The sequence below is a fragment of the Xiphias gladius genome, chromosome 9 (genome assembly GCF_016859285.1).
Source record: "Xiphias gladius isolate SHS-SW01 ecotype Sanya breed wild chromosome 9, ASM1685928v1, whole genome shotgun sequence".
NCBI classification, from domain to species: Eukaryota; Metazoa; Chordata; class Actinopteri; order Istiophoriformes; family Xiphiidae; genus Xiphias; species Xiphias gladius.
In genome coordinates this window covers 15339146-15354712 of record NC_053408.1, presented here as the reverse complement: position 1 = coordinate 15354712, position 15567 = coordinate 15339146, and the positions used below count along the sequence as shown (strand labels likewise).

At 41.7% G+C, this 15567-nt stretch overlaps 2 protein-coding genes across 2 annotated transcripts in view; both read right to left on the bottom strand.

The window, feature by feature from the left end:
* The window catches only part of bhlha15 (basic helix-loop-helix family, member a15), a 2297-nt gene extending 1559 nt beyond the window's left edge, over positions 1 to 738 (bottom strand). The window contains exon 1 of the mRNA XM_040134946.1: positions 612 to 738. The gene's annotated coding sequence lies outside the window, so the exon portion shown is untranslated. The remainder of the gene's footprint in view (positions 1 to 611) is intronic.
* Positions 739 to 6042: 5304 nt separating this feature from the next.
* On the bottom strand, positions 6043 to 11477 carry LOC120794516. The gene is made up of 6 exons (XM_040135647.1): positions 11374 to 11477; positions 11128 to 11227; positions 8308 to 9040; positions 7811 to 7904; positions 6544 to 6742; positions 6043 to 6377 (listed from the first exon to the last, which is right to left on the bottom strand). Exons 1-5 carry the CDS (start codon positions 11396 to 11398, stop codon positions 6552 to 6554), a joined length of 1143 nt encoding a protein of 380 aa, XP_039991581.1. The 5' UTR covers positions 11399 to 11477; the 3' UTR covers positions 6043 to 6377; positions 6544 to 6551.
* Positions 11478 to 15567: the final 4090 nt, after the last annotated feature.

The window sequence follows — 15567 nt, the reverse complement described above, 5'->3', positions numbered from 1 at the left end:
TTGTATCTAATCAGCCTCTTGCAGTGTGAAAACTCCATGATGTTGGTCTGGTAATCTGTGCCTCTCTTATCCCCGCACTCCTGAGATAATGCCCGTTTCAAGGTTACACTCACAAAAACGCCGAAAGCTGCCAGCACTCAGAAGCAGCAGCAGCCGCAGCAGCAGCAGGAGCAGCAGCCGGCTCACTCACCTCCAGTGCTCTTCAACTTCACTTTAACCAGTGAAGGATTTGGCTTGGCATACTGGAGCCAGCAAACAGAGTCAGCAAATAAACCTCCAGACGTTATTACATGTTCAAATATGCTGTAGCTTTAGATGCGGATTCACAGCAATGGGACTTTAAACCATATTATCAAATATGCTGATATTAAAACTTAGATAAAGCTGTTTTACATAGTGTAGACATTTTTTTTAAAGAGGAAAGGGTATTTCACCATCATCCCCCCTTCCCTCTTTATTTTCCTAACCCAAGATTAATCAGCCCAACAGTGGTGTTATAACTGATATGAGATAAACGCGCACGAGTCAAATTCATCCCCCGTGGTAAATGATACACACGTAGCAACACTGCAAGTGCATTAAAGACCACGAAATGAACCAAGAAGCCGTACCTCGGAAGTTAGGGCAACTTTCCTCCTCCTGAGTGTTTACAGAAAAAGCGACACCATGCAGCCAGTTGTCCGACGCACCCTCATCTATCTAAAGGAAACGGGCAGAGCGAGCAGCGGAGCGTCGCCGTGCTGCGGACTCCCACAGACAACCGTCACATGTGCGCTACCTGTCGCTGACCGAGGTACACGTCGCGCTGCTCAGCCAATCACGGAGCGGCCCCGCTCCCTCCAGCCCCGCGCTCAGCCCACACGTCCCAGCGGGCCGCCGCCTCCGCCGCCGGTGCAGCTGCCGCCGCCGCCGCTGCCGCTGCCGCCTCCGCCGCCGCCGCTACCACCGCCGCTGCCACCGCACAGTGCCACGGCGCTGTGACAGTGATACAGTCCTAATAACGACTGGAAAATTAGACTGGGTGCAGCCATATTATCTACTAGCCAAGGAGCTAACTGGCAAAACAAGTTTTCAGATCATTTACAAAATAAAAGTTGCAATACTACACTATAAAGTATAAGTCGTGTATTCAAACATCTGCCTGAACCTACATAAGTAGGCTGTAAGCAAAAGGATGTACACAAAATATATCTAAAAACATTATTCATGATGCATTTAGTAGTACTTTAATGTTGCAGTTGTTAGAGCTGGAGCTAATTCTAACTGCTCCGGATACTTGTGTAGTTTAATCTATAACAATTCATCCACGTTTTATAACCTGATCGTGTGTGGCCTGACTACAGCTATTTAATCCATGCAGTGGAGTAGAAAGAAGAACAAACTGACTTAGTTTCTCTACACCTCTCATGCTAGCCGATAGTTGTGCGGAGAACGGGCATAAAACGTGAGCATTCTGCGCGAGAAGGCCCAAAGCATGCAGCGAGTCAGCGCATGCTTGTGTGGAAACATCAGGGCATCATGATTAAAACCGTGCTTTTACACCAGCTTCCAGTAAAAGCCACGGTCGCTAACACCATTGTATGGGATGTGTGCCTCTTTAAAAGAACATCGAGGAAGTAAAATGAATTTGCAAGTTTCGGAGGAAAAAAAAACAACTTCTTTGTCCAATAGTAACCTCAGTGATACAGGTTGTGGATGTCATAACTGGTGACTGTACATTTTTTTTATTGGCCCTGTCTATACTATGATGAAAAAAAATGTCCAAAATGAGACTTCAATGTGCTGCTTACTTTAAACATGAGCCAATGTATCAGACTGCTCAACCCTAAGACTACAGTCCATATCCAGGGAGAAGTGCAGGGTCTCATCCCCTGCATCACAGATGACATTTTTTCTTTTCTTTTTTTGGCCTGCTGTAAGAAGTAAAGCGAGACGGCTAAAAGAATAAGTAGAAGAAAGAAACACATGCATTTATTTTCCTCATCCACTCCTTCAACTCCAAGCAGTTAACATAATTTCCATTGTGGCTTATCGCCTTCCACTGCTTCATTTGAATACAGTCCTCCAGGCGATACCTGCGTGTACAAAAGCAGCGCCAGGTCTCATTTAAACTATGTCTCATTCATTTCTTTTTACCAGTCAAACTTTTTGTGATTCAGCACTTCTGTAATGAGAGAGTAACGTACTGTAGACTTCTGGAAACCCTCAAACTACTGTTGAACTAAATAAATATACCAAACAAAGGATGGTGGAACACACGTAACATAATAACCTTTTTGAATAATGACCATCACAGCCTTACCCCACGTGGATGTGTGATCTGCATTAATCCCACTTTGTCTGTTTGACTTGGGGCCCCAAACACAACTGTTGGCAGTTGGGATTATTGCCCTTTCCTACTGTGATAGATAGCGGAGACCAGAGACAGGTGGTGGCATGGCAGGGAGATACACTGAAAGTTCTCACATCAGGTTGTATACACAGTAGCTGGTAGTAATCACAGTTTCTTAAGCTTTCCTAACACTCTTGGGCCAGTTTTATACAAATTATAAATGAGCATTTTCTTTTTCATAAAATACTCATTTATAAATGTTCACTTGTTACATGTGCTTCTTAACACTAACATAAGATTAATCAGAATTAAGTTCTGTAAACTTCTAACTTAAAGAAAAGACACTTATCGTAATATTGAACCAAAAGTAACTGGTTTGATCACATTTTAGAGGAGTAGCTATTGTAGGCTAATAGCTCTGTTCTTTTTTATTTCTATCCGTTGATGTTTGGACTCTGGTATCTGTTATCGTGTTAGATGAACTAACATCAGGTTTTCTGCCCACATGTCTCATAAATGCAGTTTCAGTCCTCACCATGGGTTACAGCTTAGACTGCTTCCTGCTCAACACGTCAAGGCTTCCCCCTTAGCCCCGCCCCTTCTTTCTCTTCCAGCAATAAAGGCTGTAAATGTAGGCGGAGCACAACACAAGATCTCCCCTTGGTGCATGTATCTGAGCCCGTGACCTCCATTTTGCGTCCTGTTAATATTATCAGTTTGTTCGGGTCCTTTTCTGGTTACAAAATCAATTTCTCCAAATCCCTGGCTATGCCAGTGGGAAGCCTCAGAGATAGAACCAATTCCATTGCACTGGTCCATGTATTGTGTGGACCTGAGGTTGTGTACCTGGGTATTCAGATTGCTTTTATGTTTCACCAGATGTTTAAGGCCAATTTTCAACATTTTCTCCTAGAAGATGAAGGGCCTACACAGACGGGCCCCACTTCCCCTGTCAATGCTGGGCAGCGTCACTATCATTAAAATGAATGTCCTGCCCAGATAACTGTACCCCATGCAGATGATTCATTTGCTTATATCAGACAAGGTACAGAAGTTACTTAATGCTTGGTTGAGTGACTTTATTTGGTACAAAAGAAAGCTTAGATTAAAAATGTCAAAGGTACTAATGTGTAGCTTAAAAGGAGGTTTGGATGTCTCCAACATCAGACTGTGTCCAGCTCCCATCTCAACTGAGATTTAAAGCAGAATGCATTAAGGAGGGTCTTACTTCTGTTTGGTTGGAGCTGGAAATCCCACAGACCCCCAGCTCGATGTTGTGCCCTTTGTCCTGTAAGAATTAAAAATCAGCTAGGAGTCTCTGTAACAACAATGCCAGCATTTGGTTTATTACACAAAAACTTGAGGGGAGGTCTCATTTAACCTCCCCACTGATTCTGAATCAAGGTAACCCTGGTTTCCTGCCAGGTGCGATGGACAGTGGGTATAGCACTTGGACATCCCAGCGGATAAAGAAAATGTGTGATTTATTTGAGGGTGCATCCATATTGTCATTTAAACTACTTTCAATATTAATCCTACAACATCAGCAGTAGAGCAGTTGCTTCTACAACTACTGCTGTGTTGAATGTGCAGGATGTTGCACAGACGGTAAAATAAATTTGGTGTAAACACTGATGAGGATAAATGGGATGTGATATGGGCCCATACAAAGACGATATCTGACTTTTACAGTTTAAAATCTTGCACCATTTGCAAATCGTGTCTGGTCCGGTCCTACAATCCAAGCATATTTTGATGGACATTTTGCAAATATTTTTTGTGGAAAAAATATTTGGTGTGTTTTGCATATGAACCCCTGGGTCATCTGATTCAAGATGAAATTGCTGGTGCTAGTTGTGGCAGACTGTCTCATATCCTTGCATATGCTGCAGGGAAGAATATCCTAATGTCATGGATAAATGACAAACCTCCCACTAAAGCAAACTTGCATAAGATAATCGTGGAGTTTTTTTACCCTTGAAGACTTCACCTGTCTGCTTCACTCTTCAAGGGGACAGTTTATGGAGATATGGATTCCATATCTCCATCTTTCTCAATTCCCCAGTGGCTTCAACACTTGCAAGTATTCTCCTTGACTAATTATTGACTCCCCCCTTTTGAACCTTGCTCAGACAACTGTAATCGAAATGCCCCTTTGTCATCTGAGTTTTTTTTCTTTTTTTAATTCTATCTTGGCTTTTAATTTTATTTTTAAAAAAGCACTAATTCATTGTGCTGTAGATATGTCTTTTTACATAATAGGCCAAATTTGTAACTGTCACTATTGTGCATATTGATGGTGTAGACCGGTGTTGTGCTGAGCACTTTGTTATTGCTGCGTGCCTACGAAGAAGAACAAAAGTCGATTAAACTTACCTGGGGGGAAAAAAAGTCTGAGAAATGCAATAAAATGTTCTAAACAACACATTTTTTAAAATGCTCGTGGTGGCAGACTGAATGCAGTAGTATTGATGTTCTTCCCTTGTATTTTTATATCACTTTTAGAATGATTTCTAAATTTGTGACATTCTTAACTAAGCTGAAAAATGTTCCTAAAATGTCCTCTTAAGTTAATGTAGAGTTTTTTCTCACCAAAACCATTAAGTTCAGGAGCCACTGACAGGAAAACCTGGCTGCAAGCTAGCAGCTAGCACCCTTGCTTAACAAGAAGATGTAGCCTGCAAAACTGTAGCGACAGCAAGTTAAATCAGTAATGAATTATTGAGGGAAAAATATCAGTGAATTCATATTTTTATTTGTTCAGTTTCATCTAAAATAGAGAGAACTTCAAAAATAATTCAGATGCTTTTCTTTTCTCAACAGTTTTAAGGCTAAGTGGCACGTTGGCTTAAAAGTCAGGAAAATCTGTAGGTGATAGCAAATTTGTGAATTTGACTAAAATAAAAAGAAATATCAGAAAATACTTAGGCATTAATAACAACAAACTTCCTGGTAGCCTAGAGTTAAAAGCATTTTATGAATGAAGTCAAAGAACACCAGTGTGATTTGGCTTTTAGCACCATTAACACTGATGTTAAAATATCGTCAATGTGTAACAACAACAATAATTTACAGGTGTGTTGCTCCCAGCTCTTGGAAGCAAACACTTTAGGCTTTTGGTTTTTGGGTTTTGGTGTCCTTGAACAAGCTCTTGTGTGTGCGCGTGCGTGTGTGTGTGTGTGTGTGTGTGTCTGTGTGTGTGTGTCTGTGTGTGTCTGTGTGTGTGTGTGTGTGTGTGTGTGTGTGTGTGTGTGTGTGTGTGTGTGTGTGTGTGTGCGTGCGTGCGTGCTTGTGAACACTAGGACTGGTCCTGCCAGGTTTCCTTTCGTGCTCAGGTACACTGTATCTAATCAACCAAACCTCGCTGTTGCTGGCTCTGTGGAAACATTATCTATTACTTTTAGTTTGTTCAATTTCTGCTTCCATTGGCCCTAAGGCTTACACTGTTTATTTAGCCACAGCCGCTGATAAATTCTGAGCTGAATACACTTCAGTAATGAGGCAAGCAAACAGGGCCTCCACAAGCATGCTCTGTTTGAGCAAAACAAACTGTATAAACAACATATAGTCTTTGTATCTCCGCGAGATTAACCTGGAATTTGTTGAATCCACCAATTTAAAGATAGAATGGGATTTCAGACACAGATGACAATTTATTAAACTCATGTAAATTGGAATTGACAACATGAATGTCTCTGTTTCATAGCTCAGGTCCAAGGACCTGGCATAAAAAGCAGCTTCCAAAGAGGTTTGCAGCTGGAAAGGTACCAGCGCTGTTTTGCATCTGGCTGTTTTATCACATCATGGCCAGTGGTCGTGTCATACCAACAACTGTTAAAGCTCAATACACTGTCACACAGTCCTGCATGGCTGTGATGTCATGAACGGCAGGTGCTTTGAATCCATTTGGAGGAGAGGGAGAAAAAAAGCCATTACTATCCCTGACTCATCATAAAAGAGGAGGGAGGTGGGGAGATGAGTAAGAGGTGAAGAGGACGAGATCTGGACGATTAGTCAGTTTTTCCATTAGACCAAGGCTGGCTGTCTGAAAGAAAAACAAGTGTGGATGACACATTAGGCCATGGTGACAGTGAGATGGCCTTTGGCTGAAGGCAGGCGGTGTGATAGAAAGGCTGTGGTCAACTGCCACTGTGTCATAAAAATCAGCACCTACACCTCGGTATGTGTGTGTATTTACGTATGTCACTAACCGTTTATCTCACAGCTCAAGGTCTGACTCGGTGACATGGGTGAGGAAGAGGCAGGTTTGGGACAGAAAGTAACGCTCTGGCCTGGACAGAGCAGTCCAGCTCTGTGTTGGCAGGGAGAGGGTGCTGTGCTGAGAGTGACTGACACACTGAAAATGGCAGTTCTTCTCCAAAGCTGAGAAGTCGTCTTCCCACTCCAGGCCTGCAGGCAAAACCAACCAAGCGTATAATTAGTGACATCATTGACCTGCCAACAGCCTGCAGCATCTGGGTTTAGCAGGACTTACTAACATTAACAAACTTACAAACAAACAAACTGAGTTTGCTAACCCTTGTTCGAGTCCCACCCTGATCTTGTTACAGTGTCACAGGCCTTTGTTTGAAACAGATTACATCACAGTAAGAGGAAAAATGTTTTTTTTTCTCACATAGTCAGATAAGGTTTAGTGTCAAAACTAGTATCATATTTATCAATAAATGACAAAATGATTATTTTTTGTAAAAATATATATTCTTTTTACTTAGCTGCACCTGTATAGGCAAAAAATATTTCCAACCAATAACATCATTGCAGATTTTGAACAAGGTCAGTCTTCCTCTTGGTGTTTTGAATCCTGACATCTTGATCAAACATCCTGTTACACCCAGAAATACATCATAATATTAAAGTTTATGCTCATTTCAGTTCATTATACTGGCATAAACTATAAATACTGACCCCTTGGGAGGAAGAAAATCAAAGTTATGCATATGGAATGCATAGTGGCAAATGGTGGAGGAGGTATTTCTTCACTGCAGTAAAAGCTCAATATTACTCCTTTACAAGTAAAATTTCTGCACTGAAAATGTTATGTACAGTAAATAAAAGTAACAGGTAAAAAGTATAAAAAGTCAAATCATTCAGTTTAGAAAAATGGCCTCTGCTCTGCGAGAACTATTCTACTATATATTATATCATAACATTAATTTAGTTTAATCTTTAACAATCCATAATATTTTATGGGATTATCATATGTTTTTTTGTAAAATCTTAAACCTGTGAAGAAACTAGTAACTATAAAAATCTAATTATTGTAGCTGAATAAAAGGTAAAATATTTCCCTATGAAACAGAAATATAAATTAATTGGTATGAAGTACAGTAGTACAGTATTTGAGTTAATGTACTTTCTACCACTGCACGACGGCCTCCAGTAATGGTGAGTATACACAATTTGTAGATCATGGGATAAAAGATGCAAAAACAATTGTTATAGTCTTCAGAGTTGTACCACTGTCTTCTAGTGCGACATCTGGCTGGTTGCAGGAAGAGCGGCCTGGCAGAGATGTGCAGGGCTCAGAGTGCAGCTCCACGGTGGGACTCTCCTAAGAAGAACAGCAGTGGATGACAACTGGAGACCAGGAGGTTTGGAGCACCAAGGCCTTGATTTCTGTTATTAAATGATCTGTTATCTAAATATTTAACTTATTAAAATAAAATTTAAAAAATGTATATGTATGTTTTATAAAATTTTACAAGCCTCTGACAACTTGGTTTCAAATCTTAAGTATTTATCTATAAGAATAAATATTTGTTGTTAAATCACCAACAAATTTAAAGTTTGGGTGGAAAAGCATTCTTGGGTTTTATTTACTAAGTGTTTGACACTTAAAGACTCAGCAGAAAGTTATGTTTTCATCTAGGACTGCATCACTTTACACCTTCATAACCTCAGTGGGAACCAAAGCCCAAAACCAACCAAGCCACAGTATTCACGTATTCAAGTACCTGGTCAAACAGGTAGACTACGACGTCATCATCGAAGGACACCCTCTTCCTCATTTTCACATTCCTGTCCCTACCAGATGATTCTCCTGTATGATTGTAGTTTTGACAGGATTTTAAAAGACTTTTACGAGTGCATATATTAAAATTGTCTGTGATAACCATATCATTCTGATCATCCTCAGAGTTATTGTTGGGATCAGAGGGCGAGTGGGCAGCGGAGTTTTTTAAATCACTTGACATGTTGTTGTTGCCACTGATATGGCAAACAGTATTTCCTTTGAATGTCCTACAATCTTGAGTGTAGCAAATGTCACTAAAAAATCGTGATGGTATGTCCTCATCACAGAAAAAGATAAACCTATTTGGGCGATCCATTGTAATAGTCTGCTGCTTGGTTGCCACATTTACATTCTTTGTGATCAAAGTGAAAATATCCCGCATATTTAAGATAAACTTGGTCCACAGGACCTCCTTTGGGCCCTCTGCGACAGGGGAAGCTAAAGAAGTAAAGGCTGAGTGCTGGACAGGCTCCTCTAGAGGACGACAGTGTTCTGGAGAGAGAGAGAAGGATGATGGCCGCGTTACCAAGCTTGATGGGCGGTCGGTGTTCCTCCACAGGCTAAGGGCTGCACTTCCTTTTTGATCAAGGATACAGAAGCACGTATTTGGCTGCAGCTTCTCATCAGCCAGGATCCTCTGACCTGAAGATATCCAAAACTGGAGCTCTTCATCCCTGTATGAATGATTCACAATGACTCAGTGGCATTTAATTTGATTCACTTCATCATCCCGTAATGAGCAAGTAAAGGAAAACAAACTAGTTTTTGAACACATTATAGATTTCAGTACGATAAACAGCAGTACTGAAATCTCAACAAATAATCCAGTATGTTAAAACTCTGGTTTTATTCTCGCAGTCTTGGCCATTCTTCCTGTTGTAATTAATAACAGAGCCACCGAGTTGATTGCTGAGATCTGGAAACACTGAGAAAAGATTTCTGGGAAAAAAATGGGCAGTAAAGATGAGTGTTCAAACATTCATACAGGTTATAAACAAACCTCAAGTTCAGCCAGGTTTATTTGTAAAAAAAACGATAGTCGAACAGTAAATTACCCAAACTGTCCATTGTAAACATCACAGTTTGCAGTTTCTCATTCGATTTGGCCTACTATACTTGCCGTAGTTTTGGAGTTGCGCAATGTGGGATTATTACCCACATTTGGGATGTGCTTACCTCAGTTTTATCTCCAAAAAAAGTTTACATAATCTGCCTAAACTGTTGCCGTGTTTACAAACTGTCTGATCATGAGACTGCTCGTGTTTCTTGCCCCATATGACTTCGTTGTAATGATGCCAGCACATTCCCAGACCTCAGCAATTAACTTGGTAGGTACATACGTATCATACCCAATAGAAATGATGACCAAAGCAACAAAAATAAGACCCAAGTTGTATTAAACCAGAATTATTACTGTACTTTAAAGAGGCAATTTAGCACTGATGTTATTATAATGTCGCAATTACCAAAAGAAAACCTAAAAAAAAATAGTCACATGATATTTAATATTAACATCTGGTCATGCAAACCTTGTCTGATCTGACAGTCTGCACCGGTTCAGTTAGCTAGAGGGCTAATATTTAGCTTGTTAAGCCTAGCTATCTCAGTGGCCATATTCAGTAAGTAATAGCCTAAGTGACAAGGGTAGAGATTATCTGCCTATATAATGTAGTATAAGCTACCAGTTTTAAAGGGCACTTGCAGCAGCTTTAACTGTCATTAAAGTGGAACATACCAATAGAATTACACCACTCGTCAGCAGTTCAGTGGCATAAACCACTCTGTATTCAGGCAATAGAAGATTTTGCTGAGTATTATACCCATCACTGACAGTAGCATCATGTTTAAAGTGATAGTTTAATGCCCAGCCAGGGGGGACTTGGTCGTTGATGGTGTGTGTTGACTGGAGCCACCATTTCAACACAATTCAGCAAACATAAAGTCGGGGCAATTTGACCTAAGATGATATGTAGGCCATGTCTAAAGATGATCTCCTTCCTACACACAAACATAATTCCATTTCAAAGTCGGTCCTGTCTTTTCTTAATCGGCTGGATATTTTTCGAGGTCAGCTCCAGTGGACAGACAGTCCTTCAGTGTTAACAACAGGATGTACTAAAAGTGATTTGTCAGCCTTTGTCCATTGGATGAAACAGCACACACACAAACTGACACATACACACAAACACATACATTATTTGGCCACTCACTCCTGAGCTTGAATAAATATCGGGGCCCATCCATCTGCGGAGACAAAGACGCAATAGGAAACTTTCAACGCTCTGCAGTAACCAAGCAACCGTTGGATGAGTGACTAAGGAAAGGAAGAGAGGAGCTGACTCACAGCAGCTGTGACGTAAAGGATGTAAAAGGAAACACACACACACACACACACACACACACACACACACACACACACACACACACACATGCACACACATACACAAACACACACACACCACTGTATGGTCTCACACACACAAAAACACACACACACACACACACACACACGCACACACACATACACGTATGCAGTAGGCCATGAAGCCTGTAATCTGCCCTGTTTCAGGTAAATTAACACCTCACTGTGTAACAGGTGGAAGGGCTCAGGGAAAGACAGATTATAAAACCAAACGGCCAAAACAAAAACAGCACCTCTTAGGACCCACCGCATCCCGAGAGAAAGACACAAACATATCAAACCTTCAACGTCTCCGTGTAGACAGACCATCAACCACAGTAACAGAAATCAAAATGATACCGTTTAGTGTTTCCTTTGTCACTGCATCTCCTTCTAGAAAGCCAGTTCAAACCATCCAATGAAATCACCAATGTAGCTCCACCCCTGAAGTATTCTAACTCTGCAAGAATAAAGAGAGGAACACAGTTATAAACTGATTTCCCTTTCTTCGAAATCTTGCTGCATCATGACGCTGCAAAATGTGTTGCAACATGCTTAATCTCTCTGTAGCCACCATGCATGACACCAGCACATTTCTCCTCCTACCTTGCATCCTGTGAGCCCCACTCATTCCCCCGGCTTTCACTGCTCGACGGAAAGCTCATCGAGGGCACCGAAAGACACAAGCTAAACATATGGGCAGAGAGAGGAGACAGAGAGATGCACAGAAAAAGAGAGGGGGAGGGGGGATCGGGCAGGATAGAGACCGAATGAATGAGGGGGACAACGAAATAAGGCGAGTAGATCAGAGGCGGTAAAGGAGGGATGGAAGAAGAGTGAAGGAAGGTGATGGAGAGGAGGGATGTGAAGACAGAGAAAGGACAAAGAGCTCACATGTACAGCACATTCCCTGGAGGATGCTGCGCTCTCTGCAGCAGTACAGTGCAAGATAGGGATCAATAACTTATCTGGTCTAATTTAGCGCAGCCATCTTTCTAATGGACAGTAACAGCAATGTGGATGTCACTGTAACATAGGTGACTGTTGCTGTACATAATTCTAAACATTTTGACCATATATGAGTTTGCCTTGCTCCCTTTAAAAATTATTATACTACAGCATACAGCATACTACATCCCAAGTCCTTGGTCAACTACAGTCTGGACTGTATTTGGACAGTTACACCTTTTTGGTCTTTAGTTTATTCTATGCTGACAGTTTGGAATAAAATAATGGAAACTACATTAAAGTGCCAGTTCTCCGTTTTAATGTGAGTAGGTTTACACCAGTATAGAAAAAACCATGTGGGAGATGTAGCCCTTTTAACCCACTGTGTCCAAATCTTAGGGGTTCAAAAGTTATTGGACGCGGCTACTAAATGTTCCTCGGGCAGTTGTGTGTCGTTTCAACGTTAGTTCCTGCACAAAAGAAGATCACACGTGGCTAAGAGCTGACTGAGAGATGAGAGTTGTCATTTAGGTTGACGTGGAGTTGTCTGTCAACATGAGGAGTGAAGAGGTGTCAGTGCAAGTGAAGAAGATAATAATGAGGCTAAACAAAAGCAAAGATCGAACACAGAAATATTAAAAGTGGTTGGTTTGCCAAACTGCCAAACTGTTTGCCAAGCAGTTAGGTACATTAAAAAAGCAGGTGCACACACAGGAAAACTAGAAAATGGCAAGAGCGCGGAGCACAAGTCTTGCGGATGAGCCGAAAATCATTTGCATGGTGAAGAAAAACCCCTTTATGACTGCACAGCAAGTCAAGCATGCCCTCCAGGATGTAGGTGGACATGTTTCCTTGTCAGCGAGAAGACTTCATGGCCATAACCGCAGAGGATTCAGTACAAGATGCAAACCCCTGTTAAACTTCAAATGAACACGTAGTGTATTATTGTATGTACCAACGCTGGAGGTAGTTCTTGATAAAATAATTTGTAATGTATGCAATATTATCTGTAAAGAGTGAAAGCTACAGCTGTTAACCACTTAACCACAGGAAGTCATTACAGATCACTCATAACCCCTTTATGTTAAGCCTTATTGTGTAATGGTTTCATAACACAATTAAAACCATTTTCCGAACTGCTGCACTGCACAACAGTATGAACTGTAACATACTCAGTCTGGTTTGTCAGTGTCCAGCCACTCCCTGGAAGTATCGTAAAACTGACATCAAATTACTTTCAAGAGACAGGTGAGTAAACACAATTATTAAAAGCTAAATCTAGGATACACATATTGTACCAGTGAGATAAAAAATATTTTATTTTTATTCTGACAGGTAAAACAATAACTAAGTGTCGGATACTGTTCTGTGTAAGTGTTGCAGGAGCATATATTTTAAGTATTTGTTGGTCGAATGCTTGGGGAGCCCTTAGGTGTATGTTTTCTGTGCATGATCTCGGCGGATGCAACAGTGAACATTAGCTCCCTCTAGATTTTAAAGGCAGAATAGCAGGTTTTAGGCAGCACTGGGGTAAAAGAGAACTGCAGCGTGGCCCTTGAGCTTGTTCTCAGGCTGTGAAAAAGAGAAAACTCAGATGGCAATCAGGCTTTTTTTTTAAATTTGGCTGAGAAACATCAGACTGCCACTGATGCAGCTATCATAACTTTTACTAAGAGAAATAAAAATACAACTGATGCTTCTTCTGCTAGGTTATTACTAATACTATAAATATAGCTACCACTATTACGATTCCTACTGCTAGTGTACATGATCCTTTATTTCTGCTGCTGCTGTCAGTTGCACTGTACCATCACTCGTCATCATTATTGTTGCTGTCATTATCATTATCATCATTTCACTTCCAGGCACACACATTTATTGGGAAGTTCCTGCTGGTACAGTCCTCCCCCTGGCAACAAAATCACTGATGCTGGAGTTCTGCTTTACACACCCAGACAGCATCAGGATGTTGTTCCCAGGAGGCGACAGCGTCACCATTCAGTCCATCTCTGGTTCCCAAGATTGGGGAAATGAGAGAGAAGAGACAGGTAATGAAGCAAGAAGTGGGAAAAGAGACATAGAGATGGACAGATGGTGTTTCATTTCAGAATTCCTGTCTTCATCCTCATTTTGCTTTTGCTAACTTCTCCCTTCCGCTCTCTTTGTTCCTATACAGTGGCTCCTCTGGGTTATCGTGTCACCCACCAACCATAGACCCATACCAGGTCAGCCAGGGCACCCTGGCTGCCTACAATACAGCTTTTTTCAGTACAGTCAACTCTTTTTTCACTGGACTTAGCAGTACATATGAGGATGCGATAGAGCTGAAAGCCTTCTCACTGGCACAAAATGTGAGCCGGTTCCAGTCTATTTCACATTCTATTTTCACATTGGCATCATGATTGATGAGTGGTGTCTGAGTTTCTCATAATGCGATATCTGGACAACTTGTGTATATAAATGTCAGACGAATGAGTGATACATCTTTGGTTGCAGGACCTCTGACTGACCAGGAAGAAGCTGAGGAAGCCCAACTGTTGTATTTTATTATCTGATGTAGTTTATTTAAGCAGGGTAAAGCATTGGATATATTTTATCCACTGATCTACTCTGCCTCTTCAGCCAAAGGTATGTTGAAAGCCATTGATCTGGCTACATTGGTGTCCAACCTGCCAGGGATCCGGCTAGCCAACTCTCTGGTCATGACTACAGAGATATGCCTCAGTTCCATAATTCCCTGTAGCATACAGGGACACCTGACCTCACAAGGCATCAGTAGGTGAAACGGTAAAAAAGAAATGCGTCTGTTGTGCTAAAGAGGGTGAGAACAAGCCTAAGTGCCGCGGTGACACTTCAGGTTGAATTTTTTTTTATTAGTTGGTTTTGGGCTTGCTGTGTCTTACTGCTCTGATTGAGTTGTAACTTGCACAGTATATGCCAAAAGAACCGTGCCACTATCCTTTTACACTGCAGGCGCAGAATCATCATATCCTGCCGGCAGACGGCAAGTGACACCAAGCAATCCCTGAGAGGAGGGTAATTGGAGATCATTGGGCTTATTCTGAGCATGCCAAATACACCATGCTCGAAGCCTGAGGAGGAGCATATGGAGCTCCAGCCCCCAAAGTCACTGTCCGACGCCAGTGGGATGGGGCACTGCAAAGCACTATGGGTAATATGGGAAAATGAAACACCCAGTCAAGGCGCCGGTAGCGCTGTTTGCAGCCTTTATTTGGACACAGCAGCAGAGGAGGGAGGCTGAGAGGGAGCGTAATGTGACACTAAAATGACAACATAGTGGTAAATATGTCACTGATTTGCACACATTTGTACAAGGTGTGTGGCTTCTGAAGCAATAAAACTGTAATTTGCTCTGTCATTAACATGTAAAAGAAGCTGGGGAACTTTTTTTTTTGCAGCCTTTGCATTTAGAATGATACAAGTCAGGGTGCAGCTCTGCATCTGGTTGTGAGCTGAATGACTAATTTGTTGCAAATCAGCACGGGCTTGTCCACACAGCAGAGAGCCGTGCCATAAACTCCCTTTGTAGGGAGGGAGGACTTCTCTCTTAGGCGGGAGATTATAGGAACTTAAAAGTGTTTGCTGACAGAGTGTCTATAATATGATGATATAAATGTGTAATCCATCTCAGATCGCCGGCAGAGTATCTATGAGCTTCTGTTGACAGCAGTACACCTGCTCTTCCCCGGTCTGAACCTGGGAACAGTGCCCACCTTCACCAGCACCTCTGCTGCCAAGGGCACTGCCATATTGGGGGAAAAGTGAGTGTAAAGAGAGGGGAAGTGTGTGTTTGTAAGAAAAGGTTTAGTGAGAAAGAGATAGGAGGAGAGG

Bases quoted from the DNA above. Each gene is read 5' to 3' on its own strand.
- LOC120794516 (XM_040135647.1), bottom strand. From the start codon at position 11,398: ATGAGTGGGGCTCACAGGATGCAAG. The intron at 9,041-11,127 runs GTATCATTTTGA...TCATTCATACAG, and splicing joins GACAAAGGAAACACTAAACG to GGATGAAGAGCTCCAGTTTT. The intron at 6,743-7,810 runs GTACAACTCTGA...TTTTGCCTGCAG, and splicing joins TGTCGCACTAGAAGACAGTG to GCCTGGAGTGGGAAGACGAC.